The 16756-nt window shown below is 36.6% G+C and overlaps 1 protein-coding gene across 1 annotated transcript; it reads left to right on the plus strand.

Moving 5' to 3' along the window:
* The first annotated feature begins 2133 nt into the window (after positions 1–2133).
* On the plus strand, positions 2134–11537 carry LOC149902070 (protein amalgam-like). The gene is made up of 7 exons (XM_090110906.1): positions 2134–2305; positions 6828–6908; positions 8241–8518; positions 8607–8684; positions 8768–8851; positions 9112–9246; positions 10245–11537. The coding sequence occupies exons 2-7, from the start codon at positions 6857–6859 to the stop codon at positions 10569–10571; spliced, it is 954 nt and encodes a 317-aa protein (XP_089967032.1). The 5' UTR covers positions 2134–2305; positions 6828–6856; the 3' UTR covers positions 10572–11537.
* The last annotated feature ends 5219 nt before the right edge of the window (positions 11538–16756 follow it).

Below are 16756 nucleotides of genomic sequence, written 5' to 3' on the forward strand. Positions count from 1 at the left end.
TATTTACCGCAAAATTCATGGAGTGCACTTAAATGTGCATTATTTATATTCAAAGGCAATTTATATTCTGCATTGCGGAAGTTATTAGGTTTCTCCTTCCGGCGCCGTGGTCGTGGTCCGAGGGCTGTGGCCCGTAGGGGCCCGGCGGATGGGCGTTTAAGCTAGAGCTCATCTCTAGTTTCTGTAATGTTTCTGGTCTTTGTAATTGTTAATAGCGCGTTGTGTCTTGGTTAATGATGAAATACGAGCTGTGTTAGTAAAAGCTTATATTATAATATCGAAAAATTATTATGGATGTAAGCATCCATAATAATAATATTATATATTTTGCATAACTGACTTCGGTTTTAAGACCGTTCAAAACAAAATCAGAAAATGCGTAATAATATGATTAATTTTTATCTAAAAAAAATAAAAACAGACTTCAACACCATGCGAATTAAAACCTAACTTTGTTAACATCTGTATAAATATATAAAACTAACTAGTGAACTGAATTACACTGTAATAATATAATGTAAAATGTCTGAAAGAGTAAAGATTTCAGCGGCAATTGTCAGTGGTGTCGTGTAGAGCGATAGCAGCTCGGCGGCTGGCGGCGAAACTGCGCCTGCAACAAACATGAATATTCACTACGTCTAGAGTGCGCCCCTCCCCCTCCCCCTCCCCCCGCACACCCCCCGCCGCCGCCCGCATGCGGCCGTATTAACACTTAGTCTCGGCGAGCACTATTTAGCGCAATCTTTATGCTCGAGCTAAGAATGCAAAGCAAAGTAAAATAAGACAAAAAATGCGCATTTTAAGATACGCTCTGCTCTACTTTAGTGGATTTGAGAAATGCAAGTGGACACTTTTCGCTCTTGTTTTCATTTCCTTACAAACTGAAACAACTAAGAATAGAGACCGCTTTCCACATGCCCCGCGGTTTGTCCGCGTCTGCAACACTTGCACAAGCTATGAAGTACGCCGTACGCGACTAACAGTTTAACTGCGATTTAGAAACAGGACCTGGTGTTGCCGTAGTAGCTTGGAATTCAACTTTTAAAATTTTGAACATGCAATCTTCTGTTGTTTATGTTTTCCTCTATACCTATTTATCTTATATATAAAAATGAATCGCAAAATGTGTTGGTAAGCGCGTACCTCGGGAATGCCTGAACCGATTTCGATAATTCTTTTTTTATTATATTCCTTGAAGTACGAGGATGGTTCTTATGTAGAGAAAACGTAAACATGTACCACGGGCGAAGCCGGGGCGGACCGCTAGTTTATTATAAATTCATTATTGCCATTGAATAACTACGAAAAACTCTTGACTCGTGTGGAAGGTTTATAAGAAAAGATAGAGCCTCAAAAGCTCAGCTTCAAACCCGATGTCAACTAAACAGTTAACGCTGTATAATACTTATTACAAAACGAAAGGAACTTCGTTACAATCGGGTGTCCCACATATTATTGTGACACCTCAGACATTTTTTTTTATTAATTTTAATTCAGATGATACATCAAGGACAACAACCGGTACCATGCAGGGAGAGCACCGAAACTTAAACAATACAAAACAACTTATTCTGTATTATCTTCACCTAATAATTTAATACCTATCAAGATTCTTCGTTTTTCAACTGACTTAAATAAAAGTAAGAAGTCAGATCGGCCTTTTTTCGTGGGTTTGTTACCTTAAAAGTTAGAACTTTGAACTAGGTGAAACAATGTCGATTACTCTTTTTTTATTTGAAAGCTGTTACCTCCCGATTTTTTGGTTTAGTTCTGAAAATCTGAAGTGGGTTTATTTTTTTGTTAAAATTAATTATATTTGTGAAGAATTCCTATGATATGTCAGGCAATACTCCTCAATACTGTTCGCAATAGCAGCATTTGTCATAATATGGTTCATCTTAAATAATTGAAAAGTAGAATATCGTATCAATTGAAAAGTGTCAATACATATATTGAACGCGCACTATCAATTGGTTTCAAATATTGTTTTGCCATTCAAAAAGTAAAGGTGCGATGGTAAGGCTCCACAGGCCCGCGGGGCGGCGAGGGGCGGCGGGCGGCGGGCGGCGGTGTGCGGCGGGCGCGAGCGGTGGCGCGGCGCTCCGGCAGTCACCGCGCTCCGGGACGCGCTGCCGCCGGTCGGTCGTCTGCCCCGCGCAACCACGACGCGTGTATAACATGCTGTGCAGCCACACTGTAATTCTTGTGAATTTCGTGATAAACTTCAGTGCCATGTGAACTTTGTTTGAGAGATGTGACGTGCTCGTTCGGTGACTTCTGACGGCGGATTTCGTGTTATTGTTATGTATGTTCTTGTGTCACAATATCCGATATTGGAAAAGCACTAAATAAACACTTAGGTACACCTCTTAACTAAATAAAATATATAAAAAATATATAAATAATATTGAACTATTTATTTATACTAGTTTTGGGAGAATAGCACTGTAGCCTGTACTTATCTGAATACTAATTATCACCAAAAATCTTAATTTTATGGGAATAGCCATAAAATATTGGAACTTGGGCCGCTCTACTTGTGAAGTTAATTTAGATACGCAAATGTCAAATGTCCGCATGTAATAAGGTACATTTATGAGGAGGCTCGTGAGGTCGCAAGCGCCGGCTGTCGGAGCCTGTCGGCCTGTCGGCGGCAATTAGCGCTCCCAACAGATAAATCACTTCAAAGGAGCTGCCTCAATTATGTGCTCCTTTGCCTTAATAAGACAGATGTTACACTTAATTATTGTGTAGGAGGATGTTGAATTATCCATTTCTGAGGAATTTCGGTAAAAATATGTCTCAGTATAAAGTATTGTTTAAAAGTTTGTCGACGTCGACGAATTTTGCACAACACCGCCTAGATTATAAATTTATTTATAGTATTGTAGTTTTTGTTGTTTGTTTTGGTTATTTTACTATTACAGACACTTCAATTTATTATTTGTATATATGTATAGATAAGAACCTGAGTTCTCAATAAGTCATCAATGTAATTCTCGTGACCGTTAAAGCTGCTTCAAAGCATTGTTATTTCAAGTGTCTATGCAGTGGTCAGTGGAGACATAATAATTGGCCGATGATAATAATAATTATTATCAAATGCTTTTCGTAACTTGTTAATTTATGTAGACAATAAAATAACAACAGAATTGGCGCCAAAAATGTATAAACCCTAGTTTACAAAAAGCACGAGAGAATTTGAAAGCGCCTTTGTGGTTAGAAGCACTTTTGAATCGTCAAAATACACACCTAATTGAATATTTACCACCGATTCGGAAAGTAGTTTCTATAGAGAAGAGCCGACAAGAATACTTATCTGTATTTGCACTTTTATAATCATATCAACTTTAAATTTTAATTTTTCATAGTAATTAAGCCTACTGTCTGTCCTTTGGAATTCGGAATAAAAAAATACATAGGTTCAATCACTATAATATTATATAAGTACTTAAATGTAATAGTTTTAATGGCGTTTCTCCAAATGAGCTGAATGAAGTATGAATGAAGTAGCTGTCTTTAAAATCGACACCTTGGCCAGTGACTCTACCCTTATTAGTTGTTGATAGGTAGGTACATCTTAGTTGACACTTTCCTATACGAGGGAATGTACCCTTACCTTTTCACTACATACCTGAACTTTAACTAAAATAAGACTTACAGACAAGAATTGAAGCATTGAACTAAGCCCGCGACTCGTTATTGCTGCGAATAGCAATTTTGTCACTGAAAGTGGAAACTGAGACTCAAATTATATTGACTAGTAATGACTACTAAACGTGAATCGACTAACCGTATTTAATTATAATTTTATGAACGGTTTAATAAATAAAGATACCAGCTTGATTGAAGTGAATTACTCAAATCAAATCAAACTCCTAGTAATAGTAGTTAGGTACTTTAATCGATTACACCTTGTTGATACAGCAAACGTATTTATGTAATTTAATTCTTCGGCTAAACATATAAGTAAGTATATTATGCCTTTTACAAGTAAATTAATTCTATTCTATTCTAAGTAGACCCTGAAATTCCCATCTTTTTGATTCAAATATTTACAAAAACAAAACCTCTTTAGCGCTTTAAGTCTTAGTCTTAGCTTAACTTCGGAGAATAGGATTAAAGTTTATTAGTTTAGTATTAAACTTTGTTTGTTGCTTTAGAACTGCGGGATATACGAGGATTAAAGAAAATTTAAGGGTATAGTGAACACCAGACACGCGACTCCACTTTTAGACGTAAGATTATAAACAATGTTCATAATCATATTAGTTAATTCTCATTTCTCACTAAAATGCTTCGTGTTTAATTTTGCCTGCACCGGCTGCTCCGAAGTCCGAACACCGCCAGAGTTGCCGCACAGTCGCTCGGCCGGCCGCGGCGGCCGCGTGCGGCGTTGCCAGTTTGCGTTTCATAAATGAAGCGTACAATTAATGCCTAATTAGTAAATAACAAAAGCGTTAAACAATGTATATTTTGTATATTATGCTCGAGTTTAAGCAACGCTCGCAGCTTAGTGACTGTAAGGATGTTTTGAATTATGTCGCAATGTTTTTAAGAGATTCATTGTGGCCATAATATTATGTAGATGAATTCGTATTTTTGTGCAAATAAGTAATACTATACAGGGTGTAAACGTTACGAAATGCCTGTGCACTAATGTAACATTTTTTGGATAATTCTCCTTTTATTTTTTAAAAAGTTATTATTGTCGTATTTCTCATTAGGTGAAGTACTATCGATATCAATTTAATGTTGTATGATATCTGCAATATTTACGGAATAATTACCTGTGCTCACTTAACGATTAGGTACACCCGGTATATTATCTGGAGAGATATTATAGGTCACTATTTAACCCCTCAAATAAGATGAAATGTTTAAAAGCTACAGTCGCTGAATATAGCAAGTAAGTAGAAAATTCCTTAAAAATAATTATACTTCCTGCTTGTTACGTAGCCGCATGCACGTTAAAAAAACTAAATTGACATGACCTTGACCTTATACGCAGCGCACAACCACAGTTGACAGATATTATATACTACGTACATACATGCGATACGACCTTCGCAGTTAATTAATTTCTTTAGCCCGTATTATGCGTAGCCAATTGAATAGCTATTTATTTGTTAATAAGTAAAATAAATAAGAAATTACGAACATTGTGGAGAAGGGTTGCGCATTGATTTGCGAGTACATAATATGATCATTTAATCCTACCACATGGACGCAAATTGATTTACGAGTGATACATACGAGTGTCGAGCCTGTGCTGCTCGCTGGCAGAGTCAATCAACCGCAACTCTGCGGAGCGGCCGCTTTGTAACGCGACAGCGATTGTGGATATCTACTTTATTAATATAATTGTGAAGATGAAACATTTCATTTGTTTGCACTAAATAATTATTATTAGGTTTTAAATATGAGAAAATTCTTTCACCAGCAGCTCCGTTACCCGGTACCCCGTCCGTTTGAGTGGATTAGTATATTTTTGTATTTGTGTCTATTCCTGGTCGCTCACTAAGGCGCTGACTCCACGAGCGAGAGAATCGCGACGAGTCCGCCCTTATATCGTCGGATAATCTCCACGAACGAGCGATAATTCCGCCGCGTATCGTCACGAGTCGTAACGGAATCGCAGCGTTTCCGCGGCGACTCGTAACGGTATCTGTCACGTTTCCTTGAAGAGAACTACGAGAAGACCAGAGGCAACGCTGAAATGACGCTGCGTTTGACAGCGGGCCCGCCGCGCGCTCGTCGCTAGCCCGCTGCTAGTCGCGGCGGGCTAGCGACGATGTAATTACGTTTCGCGCGCTCATTGCCACTCGTCCTATCGCGGCGATAATATCGCCGTGTGGAGACGGTTCCATAGAGAGTGTATAGAAATACGTGGCACGACGATAATATCGCCGCGATTCTCTCGCTCGTGGAGTCAGCGCCTTAGAAAAATTACCTATATTATGCACAATGCTACATGAATGTTATCTAGATATACCTACATAGTATAAAACAAGTACCTATGCTTAAATATTTAAAAGCTAGGCAACCGATTTTGATGCAGTTTAAATCGATAGAGTGATTGAAGAGGAAGGTTTTAGCATATTATTTATTAGGTTTTAGAGAAAGCGGGAAAAGCCGCGGGCGGTAATCTAGTTATATAGGTAATCTCCTCTCACACAAATTCTTTAAAGATCACCGTAAAATGTGCCTAGAGTAGTCATTGGAGACGTGTCACGTGATGTTTGACAGTGACTCGTGAGAAGTGGCCGGCCGCGGCGGCGGCCGCGGACTTGTTGCCAGTTTCGATTTTATTTTAACCCAAATAGCGAAGTAGGTCGGATTGCTTTTTGCTTTCTTGCTGCAGACGGCAATTCAGCCATTTCGAGTCTAATAAAGCTATGTTATAAAGAGTATCTATTTATAATCGTGTAAATAAAGTGTATCATCGGATTTTATAATATTATGATTAGTTGGACCCCAAAATGATCACGGTGCAGGTGCATGCTTAAATGAAAAAGAAATAGCCATGCTTCATAACAGTTTATTGACTCGAAAAACTTAAAGTTAATAAATGTTGGTACTGTAACTTTTATTCACTTTTCTATGAAATATGACGTTTTATAAATTACTTCTGCCACGCGATTACAGCATTCAAGGTCATAATTAATTGAGGATTTGGGAATTACAATATTTAATATAAGTACCGCGAATTATTCAGCAAATAATCTCCATACCGTAAAGCATGAAACTGGGTGGAAATTATCTATGTAGAAGAAAGCCATAGTTGGAAAGTTCAGGGAATGAACGCACGTATTATTCTGTTCCAGCGAGGATGCAGTAGCAGCAGCTGCGGCCGATGGCGCCCGCGCTGCTGCTCGCGCTGCTCGCCGCTCTGCTGGCGCCCGCCGGCACCCTGCGTATGTTTTTATTTTTATTTTATTTGTATAAGACCATAACAGTCATACATGATTTCATATAAAAAAAAGTTCTAAAATTCACTACGACCACACAACATGTTCTATTATTAAAAAAAAGAAAAACAACATATAAAAAACAAGCCTCATGCAAATAAACTAACCAATCTACCTATATAATAAGAAAAATATTAAATAAAGCCCACATTTCATTAGAAAATTAGAAAACTAAAAAATTTAAAGTATACAAATTACAAATAAGCTACATAAAATGATATTTCTTAATTGATTTCTATAACTATCACAAGAACATTGAAAAATATCGATGTCTAATAATTTATCATTATAAAATTTAGCTGCTCTTTTTAAAAAGGCATTATTGGCGTAATTTGTTTTACAGGGAGCGACTTCAAATGTGTATCTGCAACGTGAGGAAATTCTGGGAACTCTTAATTTTATTTTTTCCAATAACAAGCCTGAATCAGTTATGCAATGTATGATCTTATAAAGAAACATCTGGTCCAAAAATAGACGACGCTTTTCCAGTAAATGTATTTTATGTTTTTTAGAAGTATGTAGTTTCATAATTGATAAAGATATTTCCAGTCCGATATTCTAAAGCTTTTAGAAATTTCTATTCGAGTAATGTGGACATTGTAATAAGGGCTCCATGCAGTAGATGAAAATTCAAAATTACTGCGAACTAAAGCGTAATATAATATTTTATAAGTTGAATGGTTTAGCGAGACGAAGTATCATTCAGAGTTGCTTATAGGCTTTAGAGATTATGTATTCCATGTGTAAATTAAAGCGTAGTTTTGTATCGAGAATAACACCTAGATCTCTTGCTTCCGTGACGCGTTTTCTGTTGAATGAAATTATTTGACATTTATCAGGGTTAAGAAATAATTGATTGATGTTTCAGAATAATTCAAACTTCTCTAAATCTGATTGCAATTTTAAACAATCTTCAAGTGTATTAACTGTCATAAAAATTTTTGTATCATCGGCGTAAAGTAGATGGTGTGAATTTTTAAAACAATAACTTATATCGTTTATATAAACAGCAAGCAAACAAGAATGGACCCAAATGGGAACCTTGTGGAATACCCGAAGGAATCTTTAGGAATCCAGAAGTGTAACCCTTAAGTGCGACAGCCTGGCTTCTATTAGAAATATACGATTGAAGACAGTGGAGAAGGTCACCGTGTATACCTAACTTGGATAATTTCATTACGAGAAATGAACGAATGTTCGCTAACGTCATGCTATAGACGACATACATAATCCATAACAAATGTTTACAATGATATTTCCTTAACTCAGCAGAGCGCAGCGGTCGCGAGGCGGGCGAATCGACGACGAGCTTCGGCGTGGGCAGCTTCCACGTGCCGGCGCCGCTGAGCGAGGAGGAGGCGGCGGCGGCGGCGGCAGAGGCGGCGGCCGAGGCGGCGGGCGTGCCCGCGTGGCGCGAGCTGTGGTACGCGTCGCTGGAGGCACTGCACCGCGAGCCCGTGCTCAACAACACGCAGGAGGACGTGCTGGCGCAGCTCGGTGGGCTGGCCTTCCTGCACTGCCCCGTGCGCAACCTCGGCGAGCGCGGGGTGAGCGAGCGCCCTTCCACGCGTCTTGTTCCTACGCGCACATCGTCACACTATCGTAACACGTAATTGTTTATTATGAATGTTTCAGATATCATGGGTGAGACGACGGGACTGGCACATAATCAGCTCCGGTGTCTTTATGTACACCAACGACGAAAGATTTCAGGTTTGATTCTTTTTCTATTTTCATAAAATAAACGATGAACTTTTTTTATGTTGTATATACATTGATGATACTTGATGTCATAGGTACTGCACAGCGAGGGGTCGGACGACTGGATCCTGCAGATCAAGTACGTGCAGAAACGAGACAACGGCACGTATGAATGTCAGGTTTGTTACTCACTTGTCCATGTCGCATATTAAAGCTGATGGCCTGATTTATTTTTTTCAGTTTATACATCCAATATAATAAAGAGTAGCTATCACAGTAGTGTACAAAAATTATAGGACGTATGGTTTTTCTTTCACTGATACACACACATCAAAAATACTCATAGGTATCTCTTTCTCTATTTCAGTAGGTACGAGAATGGTACGGAGGTCATTAATATTTTGATGAAGTGAATTTTGTAACGTATGTTGTCCGGCAGGTGTCGTCGGGCGGCGGCACCCTGTCGCGCCTGGTGCACCTGCACGTTGTGGTGCCCGAGGCGTTCATCCTCGGCGCCGACGAGTACCACGTGGACGCCGGCTCCACCATCAACCTCGTCTGCATTATCGAGAAGGTACTCGAGCGATGCCATCTTATCTTCGCTTATATCGGTCGCTTTAGCAATACGAGTACAAGTTCATAATACATAATATGTGTGTTCGTATGAGGATTTACAAAGTATTATGCCAACCTATTATAACTTACTGCGTCTCGATCTGGGGTTCTGCTCCAACCTCTGCTCTTATAAGACTCGAAAGAGCTCAGAGATCGGTACTTAAAGTCATGTTAAAAAAACCCTTTCGTTTCCCAACCTCGTCACTCTATTCTGAATCTAAAGTTCTAAGTGTTAGACGCCTTTTCATTCTGCATTCAGTCCTTAGGATATATAAAACAGCTTCATCTAATCAACCATACTCAAATAACAGGCGAAATAACTTACAACTCCCTAGATTGAATACTTCTTTTGCAAAACGTGCACCGAATTATATGTGGCCACTTTTATACAATAAAATCAAGAGACACTTGGACCTCTCTAAAAGTAGTTACATTACTAAAGACATGCTAACGAAATTGCAGCTGCTCTCCTGGGACTATGATAAGAGTTAAGACTGAGCAATTTGTACGACTTCAACTTTTTTGAATTATACTAGTTACGCGACGCTTGATGGGCCAGTGCTGTTGTGTTCAATAAGTATGTGACAGGCTTTTTAAGTAGCTATTGTTGTTAATTTAATTTGACATATTTGTTTTTCCTTCTATTCTTTTCTTTTTTTTTAATTTAATTTAAATGAATTTAATGAATTAAAATAATATTTTTATGTAATACTTGAATACGAATTTAAATATTAACCACATAATCTATGCCACTCTGTTATAAATTATAATAAATAGTTAATCATTTTTTGGTCCCGCAGGACAGGCTTCGCCTAGTGCGGGAACCAATGAATCTCATAATTATATTAATATCAAATTATTAAATTAATTAATATTGTGAAATACACCATATTGTAATAATCCTGTCTTGTTAAATAAAGGAATTATTTATTTATTTTATTATTTATTCGTGTTCAGAGTCCGGTGCCGCCACAGTACGTGTTCTGGTACCACAACGCGCGCATGATCAACTACGACGCGGCGCGCGGCGTGGCCGTGCACACGGCGCCGGGCGCGCGCACGCAGTCCGCGCTCACCATCCGCGCCGCGCGCCCCGCGCACTCGGGCAACTACTCGTGCCGCGCCGCCAACACGGAGCCGGCGCACATCTACGTGTACGTGTCGGAGGGCAGCGACAAGATGGCGGCCACGCTCAGCCGCAGCGCCAGCGTGGCGTGCCGCCGCAGCACCGCGCTCACGCTCGCCGCAGCCGCGGTGCTGCTGCTGCGCGCCTCCTCCGCGTGACCTCCCCTGAGTTCCGCTGTAAATAGCTACCGTCGCCATTCATCCTCTTCTGAAACGAACATACTCCTGATGTGATGTGTGACTAGTGTTACTTTATCATTTCGAAATATGGACAGAGTGATCAGCGAGGAGACAATTAATGTAATTTCCAGTTAGTTTTTCGTATTGGCTATCGAAACGCTGAAGGGTTATCAGAGCTGCAGTGCAGAGTCGAGACATGTTTTTAAAATATGTTTAATGATTGACGTTGATATTATGTACCTATGTAGGTCCAATGATTAACCTCAAAAATTTGACACGACATGAAAATTTTAATGTTTATTGTATACCCTATACAATATATGAAAAATCTTAGAGCCGACAGCGAAGAAAACTATTATTTTAATTTGATATTATTTGAAATTTACACTAGGTGCATAAATGTTAAATGGAATTCAACCAAGTTATGTTAAATTTTAACACTTAGTGACATTCTATAACGAATTTGTGAACTTCACTGAGATAATTATAAATTTTGCTCAATGTAAGTCGTTTAGGAGTAAACTGTACGCGGGGTGGACTGCGGAGTGGCCCTGCGCACGCACGCACGCACGACGCAGTACGGAGCGCCGCGCGCGCCGACGCACGTCTACTATTCGTTTGTTACTTATTGTGTTATCTTAGCATTGCTAAGAATTACTAGATTATTTAATAATATTATAAGATTAAATTAATTCCTAGTTTAAGATATTATTTACAAAGTTAGGAAAATCCCAACAAACTGTACGAGTACATTGTAACAGTTCGAACCCTTTTTGGTTTCTTTAAACCGATGACACATCTGTAAAGTACATGTAAATAAAATTATAAATAAATGTGGTTTAAATATATTATTATATAACTTTCCTAAGGTTTCAGGAATTTTAACCGTTTTCTTAAGCTCGATATTGTAATATAATAAAATAAATATGTAATTCCGTTTCGTAACTTTGTTTTATTTATTTTTGATAGCGTCGCGTTGTTGTGTAGATATGAGTATGACTAGATGTATGAAGATTAATAGCACTGTAAATACGGAACTATCAAACAAATTTTCGAGCATTTATATGCCTTTTATAAGGCCCTATTAAGGTGGATCGAATCTCTCGATAAAAGAAGTTGATACAATTCATCGGATGCATCGGAGCTTACTACGCTCGATCTGTTCTGACGAGTACATTATAAATCAAAGAGAATACAAATACCACGTCGTAAGAATACGTATTCAGAAAGAAAGCTTGAAACTTATAGGCGCTTACCGGCGCTTGTCAGCGCTGGTAACCCGCGCAGGAAAATATATTATGAACATGCGCCGATAAGCGCTGATCGGCGCCGATAAGCACTGATCGGCGCAGACAAGATCCGACAAGCTTTAACAAGCACTGGTCAGCGCTGGGCGCTATATCTATCTATCTATCTATCTTCAAACAGTTAAGTTTTATAAGTTCTTTATTTAAATATGTCTGAATAAAATGTAATTGTGGTTGTAATGTCATAGCTATGCCATTAACGTTAGTGAGGGTAGATGAAGTTAAATAATTAACTGTTGTAAGTCAATTTATTGTATGAAAAATAGTCGAAATAAATATTTCTAATATCCAATGCTTCATTTGTAGGGTGATTTGCTCTATTCCAACTTAAATGTGTTGTATTTACAGTAAGTAGTAAAATTTCGGTCGATACCTTCTTTATGGATTACTAGATTTTCGCCCGCGGCTTCGTCCGCGTTTTCAAAGGAAAACCCGCATATAGAAATTTTCCTGGCGTATAGAAATTTTCCGGACTTATGGAAATTTTCCTGTCTTTAATTTTCCTTTCTTATGGTAATTTTCCTGGCGTATGTAAATTTTCCTGGCTTATAAACATTTTCCTGACTTATACAAATTTTCCTTATCTTTATAAATTTTCCTAACATATAGAAATTTTCCTGACTTATAGAAATTTTTCTAGCTTAAAGAAATTTTCCCGACGTAAAGAAATTTTCCTGACGTATATAAATTTTCCGGACTTGTGGAAAGTTTCCTGTCTTAAATTTTCCTGGCTTATAAACATTTTCCTGACTTATAAAAATTTTCCTTATCTATACAAATTTTCCTAACGTATAGAAATTTTCCTGACATAGAAATTTTCCGTTTATAGAAATTATCCCGACGTATAGAAAATTTCCTGGCGTATAGAAAATTTCCTGACGTATAGAAATTTTCCGGACTTATGGAAATTTTCCTGTCTTTAAATTTCCTTTCTAATGGTAATTTTCCTGGCATATAAATTTTCCTGGCTTATAAACATTTTCCTGACTTCAATACAAATTTTCCTTACATATATTTTCCTGGCGTATAGAAATTTTCCTGACGTATAGAAATTTTCCGGACTTATGGAAAGTTTCCTGTCTTAAATTTTCCTAGCTTATAAACATTTTCCTGACTTATAAAAATTTTCCTTATCTATACAAATTTTCCTAACATATAGAAATTTTCCTGACTTATAGAAATTTTACTCTTTTATATAAATTTTCCCGACGTATAGAAATTTTCCTGGCGTATAGAAAATTTCCTGACGTATAGAAATTTTCCTGACAGAAATTTTCTTGACGTATAGAAATTTCCCTGGTATATAGAAATTTTCCTGACGTATAGAAATTTTCCTGACGTATAGAAATTTTCCGGACTTATGGAAATTTTCCTGTCTTTAATTTTCCTTTCTTATGGAAATTTTCCTGGCGTATAGAAATTTTCCTGGATTAAAAAACATTTTTGAGGTAAAGAGAAATTTTCCTGGCGTATAGAAATTTTCCTGACGTATAGAAATTTTCCTGACGTATAGAAATCTTCAGGCCTTTGGAAATTTTCCTGTCTTTAATTTTCCTTTCTTATAGAAATTTTCCTGGCGTATAGAAATTTTCCTGGCTTAGAAACTTTTTCTGACTTATACAAATTTTCCTTATCTGTATAAATTTTCCTGCCATATATAAATTTTCCTGACAGAAATTTTCCTTACGTATAGAAATTTTCCTTGTTTATAGAAATTTTCCTGACTAATAAACATTTTCCTGACTTATACAAATTTTCCTTATCTATATAAATTTTCCTGCCGTATAGAAATTTTCCTAACGTATAGCAATTTTCCTTTCTTATGGAAATTTTCCAGCTTATAGAAATTTTCCCGACTTATGGAAATTTTCCTGATTTATAGAATTTTTGTGTATAGTTTTTCCCTGTGGTTTTTCCATTAGGTATAAAAGTTTTTTCACAGGCCGTTTTTGGAATTTATGATCGAAGCTTTACGCAGAAGACATATCTATACTAATATTATAAAGAGGAAAAGTTTGTAATTATGTATGTATGTATGGTTTTCACGCATAAACTACTGGACCGATTTCAAAAATTCTCTCACCATTAGAAAGCTGCATCTTCACTGAACAACATAGGCATACATTTTGAAAAAAAATAGAGATCCTTACCAAAAATGCAATATTGTAACCCAAGGTGTAAAAAATTCCTCAATAAAAGTTCTGTCATCGCGTGCGCTGCGGAATCTATTGAAGATGGAACAAAAAAATGTTCTACGGTATTATAGAATGGATCAATATCTACAAGAAAGTCCGCGATACCATATTATGTCCATCTTCAGTAGTTATGTTACTACAACAACTTTTTTACGTTTTCAAAGTAAATAGAAGTTCCGACAGTAATCAAACCATGTTATCCATACACATATATTAATCCATATCCCATTAAATGATGTTTTATTATAGACTGTTTCAATACCAGCAAAATACTTTTTAAATGAAAAGAATTGGATATTCCATTCAAAAGATATTATAACGAATTTTTAAAAGTGTCAATCTACAGAAAATAGTAGGTTTACTGTTCGAGCAGGCCGTAGTGCGGGACGGGGTAAAGGGTTTTTTTCAAGTGATTAAAAATTAAACCTATGGTCCGACCCGACCTATAGTAGACTTTTCACTGTCAAGATATCGCTATCTATGCGAGTGAAACCGCAGGGCATTGCTAGTTATTAGTAAAATTATTAGACTCCCGTCTTTATATTTCAATTATTTAAAATTATTCAAAATACGGCTTGATATGAACCACAGCTGTAGACTGAAGTACATTATACATTATCGTAATATCGTGCTTGCGTTCAGTAACGGCCGGTATTACCTATATTTATTGTTCTGTGGCATGCCGGACGGTACGCTTTGAACAACGCTCTTATTTTCTAAATTCCTAACAAACAATTAGGTAAACGACATTTTCTTAATTTAGACCAATCAACCCAGAACTGTCCAGGACAAGTAATAACGAAACCAAAGTCCAAAGACCAAAGACCAAAGACCAAAGACCACAGACTAAAGAACCAAAGAACCAAAGAACCAACCTAACTTTTAATTTTGGAATTATACTGGCCCTTCAATATATGGACTCGAGAAAAAATAATTATAGTGTGATGCAGAAATAATACAAATAAATTACCGCCATCTATTATCACCTTACTCAAGTAATATTAATTATATCGAACGATCTGTCGTGAACACTCCATTTAGTCATTTTTAGGACTGTACTATAGAAATGATGATTAAAATAAAGTCTACATTAAATTAATTTTTATCTATTTATGCGTATTATTATGATTACCGATAGATATTATATAAAGAAAATGTTTATATTTGGAAACAAGGCCATCTATGCGATGGATGAAAAACTTTAATAAACGCAGCAGCAGTCTGTGATTAAAGTCCACCCAAAAGGTCCGAGGTTCGAGCCCGGGTGGGCATGCTAATTATTATTTTTTTAGTTTATCTGCGAATTATCGACATCAGATGATATTATAATTTATATACCCTATTTAGATGTATTGTGTGGATTTGTAGTGTATTTTTTTTATATTTAAAAACAATTAAGATATCAATATGTAAAAATTAATTATTATTATTCTTTATTCTTGTAAATTACTGTTTTCGGAGGATAGTAGTTATAAAAGGTAGTTACAGCTTATTTTTTTTTACATTTTTATATTATAATATAATACATTTAACTACATAATACAACAATTTTAAAACAGAATAATTTTATTTTATTTTATTTGTTTACGTGAAGTTTTTGTTGTTTTTAATACTTCAGTAAATAGTTAGACAGAGTGTCTTAAATAAAAATAAAAGTAAATAATAAAATAACTACATAATAATTATTGTTCAACCGAGTTTTATAGTGCGGATTAGCGTTAAAATCTTATCTCTTATATATTTTATTAACCGTTTGATCAATTTCATTAAATTTGGTATGTATAGATGCGCATCCATAAGAACTTTTATTTGAAACTAATATTGTGAAAATTTATCAACCCGCTGGGGAGGAGTAGGGGAAATTTTTTTCGAAAAGTGCTAAATCTCTCCCTCTAATAATTAATTAACCAGTAAATGAATATACTTGATTTTGGTGTCTACGGATGCGCAATAACAAGATCTATCGTTTGATAATAATTTCATGAGGATTTCCTTACCTGTTTAGGAGAAAATGAGGAAAATCACGTTCGGAGCCACCTCTCATATCTATTGAACTGGGCTATGCACCCCATTCAATTTGGTGTCCAGCGATGCGGCCCAAAAAGTCTTTTCATTTGATACCAAATTTGTAAAAATCCGCCCAGCGGTTTAGGAGAAATCGGCGAAAAACGAAACGCAGCGCCCACCCACCCTCCCAGTCCACATCTCTTAGGCACATCAACTCGGTTTGCACAATTTTATACCTATTTTTTTTTAATTTTTTTTCTAATAGCAAAATGATAACTGAAGAAGAATATTTAAAAATTTTTGAATTTAGACTTCTACAAAAGGCTACAGAAATATTTTAAGTTGCTGTTTTTTTTTTTTTTTTTAAAGTTGTTAAAGAGGCCTACCCAGGGCAGAACCTAACCTAACTTTGCCATTAACCTAACTTAAACTAACCTAACTTTGACATTAACCTAACCGAAACTAACCTAACTTTGATATTAACCTAACCTAAACTAACCTAACTATTACAGAAACCTAACCTAACCTAACCTTTAAAGAAACCTAACCCAAACTAACCTAACTTTGACATTAACCTAACATAAACTAACCTAACTTTGACATTAACCTAACCGAAACTAACCTAACTTTGACATTAACCTAACCTAACCTAACC

The sequence above is a fragment of the Colias eurytheme genome, chromosome 16 (assembly GCF_061535395.1).
Source record: "Colias eurytheme isolate Ceu_HAF_F1 chromosome 16, ilColEury1 Martin Lab GWU primary, whole genome shotgun sequence".
In the NCBI taxonomy this organism is placed as follows: Eukaryota; Metazoa; Arthropoda; class Insecta; order Lepidoptera; family Pieridae; genus Colias; species Colias eurytheme.

Excerpts from the sequence above, each read along its gene's own strand:
- LOC149902070 (XM_090110906.1), top strand. The coding sequence starts at position 6,857 with ATGGCGCCCGCGCTGCTGCTCGCGCTGCTCGCCGCTCTGCTGGCGCCC. Across the intron at positions 8,519-8,606 it reads GCAACCTCGGCGAGCGCGGG|ATATCATGGGTGAGACGACG; the intron begins GTGAGCGAGCGC and ends TGAATGTTTCAG. Across the intron at positions 8,685-8,767 it reads CCAACGACGAAAGATTTCAG|GTACTGCACAGCGAGGGGTC; the intron begins GTTTGATTCTTT and ends TTGATGTCATAG.